The sequence below is a fragment of the Brachionichthys hirsutus genome, unplaced genomic scaffold (assembly GCF_040956055.1).
Source record: "Brachionichthys hirsutus isolate HB-005 unplaced genomic scaffold, CSIRO-AGI_Bhir_v1 contig_847, whole genome shotgun sequence".
NCBI classification, from domain to species: Eukaryota; Metazoa; Chordata; class Actinopteri; order Lophiiformes; family Brachionichthyidae; genus Brachionichthys; species Brachionichthys hirsutus.
Genome location: NW_027180362.1, coordinates 314,902 through 319,887, shown reverse-complemented (window position 1 = coordinate 319,887; position 4,986 = coordinate 314,902). Strand labels below are relative to the sequence as shown.

The 4,986-nt window shown below is 44.8% G+C and overlaps 1 protein-coding gene across 1 annotated transcript; it reads right to left on the bottom strand.

The window, feature by feature from the left end:
* Positions 1 to 2,151: 2,151 nt before the first annotated feature.
* On the bottom strand, positions 2,152 to 2,835 carry LOC137914085 (heparan sulfate glucosamine 3-O-sulfotransferase 4-like). Its single transcript, XM_068757705.1, has one exon. It carries the CDS (start codon positions 2,731 to 2,733, stop codon positions 2,152 to 2,154), a length of 582 nt encoding a protein of 193 aa, XP_068613806.1. The 5' UTR covers positions 2,734 to 2,835.
* Between the last annotated feature and the right edge of the window lie 2,151 nt (positions 2,836 to 4,986).

Genomic DNA, 4,986 nt, shown 5'->3' with positions numbered 1-4,986 from the left:
AATTCACAGCACCAAACACACGCAGACTTTTATTCCTGCTGCTTTTTTTTTCCTCCAGAGCATCACAAGACAAAGATGAAATATTATTTGTCTAAAAGCACACATGCAGAAAGATCGCTGCAGCTGAGTCCATGTGCTGAAAAACAGACGGGACAAGCGTTTGATTACATGTAAGTGCTCGTGAGACGCCTTTGGGTTGCATCAGTTAGTCTACCGTGTCCCTCACAATGTGGAGCAGGTGTTCCTGAGACAGGCCTGGATTTATGAAAGACATTTTGGTCTCGTTTAACTACACCACAGTTGCAAAATATCTGTAATTGATCATAATTTCCCTTCCATTAAGTGCACATTAGCCAGAGCATGTGATACAGGGAAGAGAGATGCAGTATAATACATCATTTAGAAGCAAACAAACAAACGTGGTCTGAATGATTTTATATTTTTGTGTCAAGTGGCTCATCTTTTCTTCTTTTTTCACAACCACTGGTGCAAAATACTTGCATTGGCCACATGTAGCATTAAAGCTCCTTTTGGGACTGGCCATGTATTCATTATTTATTCCAGGCTAAGGGGCTATAAAACACAGCAGCACCTTATTATTATTTTTAGAAGGGTGTCATCCTCCTGTCTAATGAGGCTTACACCAGAATGTGATGAAACAGCTTGCATTAACACAGACTAAATGAGCAGCCAAGAGCTGCTAGTGTATGCAGCAAGATGAAAACAGATGCTCCACAACCCAAACACTGGTGGAAGGATTCCATGCTTCTGCACAGAAACAGAGGGGACTTTGAGTCAGCATCATTTTCATCAGCTCATTGACTCCATTAGATAATCTTGAATTCCCCTGGTCAAACGTCATTATGGGAGAACAACACCCAGTCGTGCCACGACCAACTGACCATGAACGCACCCCTCAAATTGATTTGTTTCTCCCATAAATATAGCAAAGATTAACAGAGACCTCTCCAGCTAATAAGCCAGGACTTATAGTGTGAATGTCAGCCATCACATATATCTCCAAAGCAGCAACACCACACACAAGAGCTATTAGATTAGTATGTGCAATTTAAGGAAAGGGCAATGGCAGCAGCTGATGGATTGTATGTTTTTTTGTTGGGATTGATGGGAGGAAAATGACTGACCTTAGAGTAAAAGTGTGTTAAGATGTAGGAAAAAATATGCTACTACGATATTACTAAAGAAAATATAGATGCATACAGATAATAATCCTTTCAAATCTTCACTTAAGCCACTAGAATGGTTTGGTAGTGTTTATATCTGCAGCGACAGTCGCCATAAACCGATGAATGAGACTCCACAAACACCTACAGTATACATTAGAAAACGATGTTTAGAGAACATAATCAAATTAGATATGAAACCCAATGCACGTCAGATTAAATATACTCAGGAACTCTTTAATCTGTAACTATGTGAGCCCAGGGATTAAAATTAATGAAGGGACGAGTTCATCTCAGTGAATGCCATAAAAGACGCGGAGAAATAACCAACGTTACATCAATTATTCATACGTGCATCAGATAATTATTCTCCGACTGTGTGCTTGTCGGTTTTAACCAGTGGATGCAGGAAGCGCCCTGAAGCAGGAAGTGCTGACACGTTTTAACAGAACGCTCACACATTAGACCCGGGAAATCAAACGTGCTTCTGATGTAGAAGATGAAGGCTCTCTCTCTCTCTCTCTCTCTCTCTCTCCAAACTTCAGCTAACTTTGTGTCATCATCATTTGATTTACGACACACAGGCCTGCGGTGCAGCGTGATTTATCTCCCGTTAAAGGTACTACTGCTTGAGATTTGAGGAAAATAAGTGAAATAAAGTGAAGACTTATTCTACCTCTGGGTCCAAACCGAATTTAATCCCCAGACAATAAAGAAACACGAGAAGATCTGCTATTATAGTCCATTAAATTTCCTTTCGACGAGCTTCAGCATCATCATAAATGCTCTACAAGATATTTAATGGCTTTTCCCCCCCTCAATTTCAGGAAGCAGTTGCTATAAAATTAAACGTGAAGAGACTGAAAACTTCCTGAAATGAGTAAAAAAAAAGTTCATTTGAAAAACATTTAGTAGATCTCTCTCTCTCTCTCTCTCTCCAGCGTCAGATCATGCCTGCAGCGGAAACTCACCGGTACCAGTCCAGTCCCTTCTCGTAGTTCCTGTCAAAGAAATGTGGCTCGTTTCCTACGGCTCTGACGTCCGGGTGCACCCGGAGGGCCTCCAGCAGGGCTCGGGTGCCCCCTTTCTTCACCCCGATGATGATGGCTTGGGGAAGTTTCTTCTCTCCGTAATCCATGGTGCAGTTCACGCTGAGTTCGCTGTCCGTGGTGCTGAAATCCTGGCGCTCCCTCTCCGGCGCGGCGGATCTCGTCGGGGACGCCCGAGTCTGAATCCACTCCATCGTCCTCTGCTCGGCCTCTTCATGATCCTTTACGGTGGACACCGCGGCGGTTCTCTCAGTCTCGGTGAATTCGGTAGAGCCCTGGGAAGCGGAATAAAGTTTCTCCCTCAGTGTCACAAAAGTTGTCTCCTCCGTCACCAGCCTCCCCTGATACACGTAGGTCTCTTGCAGGGGGAACTGCAGCGAGTTGTAGCAGCTCATCAAGCTATAGAACAAGTAGGTGACAGAGAGGGAGAGGGTGAACATGAATAAGATTTTCCGGGGCACTTTAGAGGTGAAAACCGAAGTGCTGGACCAAAATGCCATCTCTGATAGCAGTGATCCTCTCAAAGAAGTGGCCAGACATGTTTCCACCCCGAGCCTTGCATGGACAAAATCAACAGCAATAATCAGTCACTATCAGTGGCGCTCCAGCTAAAGAAGCGCGAAGCTGGACCAAACCAACCCAATCCGAACCGATCGCATATTTATAAGGATGAAAATAGATCGTTTAGATTCCGGAAGAATACCAGCTCCCTTTTCTCGAGTATCGATTTCTTATTCCAAGGCTGACAGATAATGTCACAATTTATTGGACTGAACTTGCAGATCTGAGACGCTGGAGGTCTGGCGTCCTTCCAAACTGGACAGAGTATGATGAATGAAAGGCTGGCATTTAAAAAAAGAGAAAAAAAAAGAAGAAGAGATGGGAGAAGAAAAACGGAACGAACAGCGGGGTGTTTAAAGTCCGGTCCAGTCTGCAGCAGAGTGGATTCTCACCCACCCAGGCGCCCTACAAATAAATCCATTCAGTCTTCAGCACAAAAAACGAGCAGGCGCGTCTCTCTCTTTGTACTTTTCTAGCAGAAAGTCGGCAGCCTTTACGCTAAGGCATCCATTCTTCCCGCTGACCGCTGCTCACCGTCTTTGCGCCTTCTCAGATCGGGAGGATCGTGTACGACGTTCGCGTCGGCTGTGTGCGCTCAACTGAGGACAAACACCGCGGAGCCACACAGCACAACTAGTGTGTACACCCACTTTATCCCGCAGCCCGTGCACAAGCAGGGCTCCACACGCCAGATCCCCCCCCCCCCCCCCCCCCCCCGACAGCCGCGTGCAAAGTCGCCTCACCTCCCTCACGTGACCCGAGTGGAGCTTTAATGCGCGTGGACGCACATTTTATTGCATTATGAATTAGTTCATATCCTAAAAGTTCATCTCCCGATTCGTTTTTATAGAGATCATTTACAGGAAGCTCATGTCTGCACTCTACTGGTTTTCTGTGGATCAATGTTTTTAATGTAAAAAAATAATAAAACAATCTCATCACATAAAAGCGGATTATATGAATTAAAGAATCAGAACGGGCGTATATCATCTATGAGAGAGGAACACAATCCAGTGTGTTCCAGTGGCAACTGCTTTGGATTATTATGCTGTGAATTTATTAAACATGGGTGCAGGCCATAATTACTGATGAGAATATCCACTAGACCTTAACTTCCACACTTTGTTGCCTCAATATGGGGATCTAAAAATGACATGCCACTGAAACGTCTCCCTGTATTAAAGAATCTCATTCATCACACACCTCCAGCGCATCAGGAGAGCCAGTACCATGCTGAGCAGCGGGTCACAAATCATTTACAAGGAAGTCTCTGTCTTCATATGCTGCATGATCAAATATGTCTCCTCTGCTTGTTTGCAGAGTTGTATGCTGTTGTGTGTTGCAGTGTTATTAAAGCAGCCAGGTACACACTTAAAGTGACTACTGCTCTTTTTACAACCTACAACTTACAATGTGACGACGACGTCAAAAGAGTTCCTCGTGTGGATGAACCAGTACAGACCCCCCTAATCTGCCGTTCCCTTAAAGCTCTACAAGCTTCAAAGCGAGCTCCAGCTCATTGTTCATCCGGCCCACAACTTCATCCGTCGGTTCCCTCTCGCTGTTCCCACAGCATTGTTTTCTGCTTCGGCAGGCATGCAGCAGCTTTCAGAGAAAATCGCTGAAATGCCACTGTACCCCACGCTGCTTGGAACCAAATGGCAGAAAGACGCAGTTAGAGACTCACTGCTGAACACAGTGGAGCATTTAGCCCCACATTTCCCTCTGGAGCTGGTTGAGACCAAATTCAGAGCTGAATCTGTTCATCAGATGGATTCAAGCAGGATGAGACATGAACGCTGTCATCGCTCTGCATGTATCTGCAGCTTGTTGCTAATAAAGTTCATCTCAAAAAGAGGATAAAATGTCAGTGCTCCGTTGTCTGCCTCTTTTGGCTTCCACAATAATCACTGGTTGAATTTGACTTTCTCTAACAGCCATGCATGTTGCATTTATGGCCTGCTGGCTGTTAGCGATGATGGAGAGGGGCTCTTTCATCGTCGTTAAATATATCTTCCTGTCATGAGTCTTGTCGTATAATTCTTCTTCTGGTTTTAGTCTCAGCCAATATGAAATATTAAGCTATTTACGAACCGGCCCTGTCAATACGCAATACAGATGATTAGTGAGGGGGAGGAAATTGTGAACAAGTGCTTGGAGCATGGTGTCTGCGGGTGTTTGGCAGTCAAGAG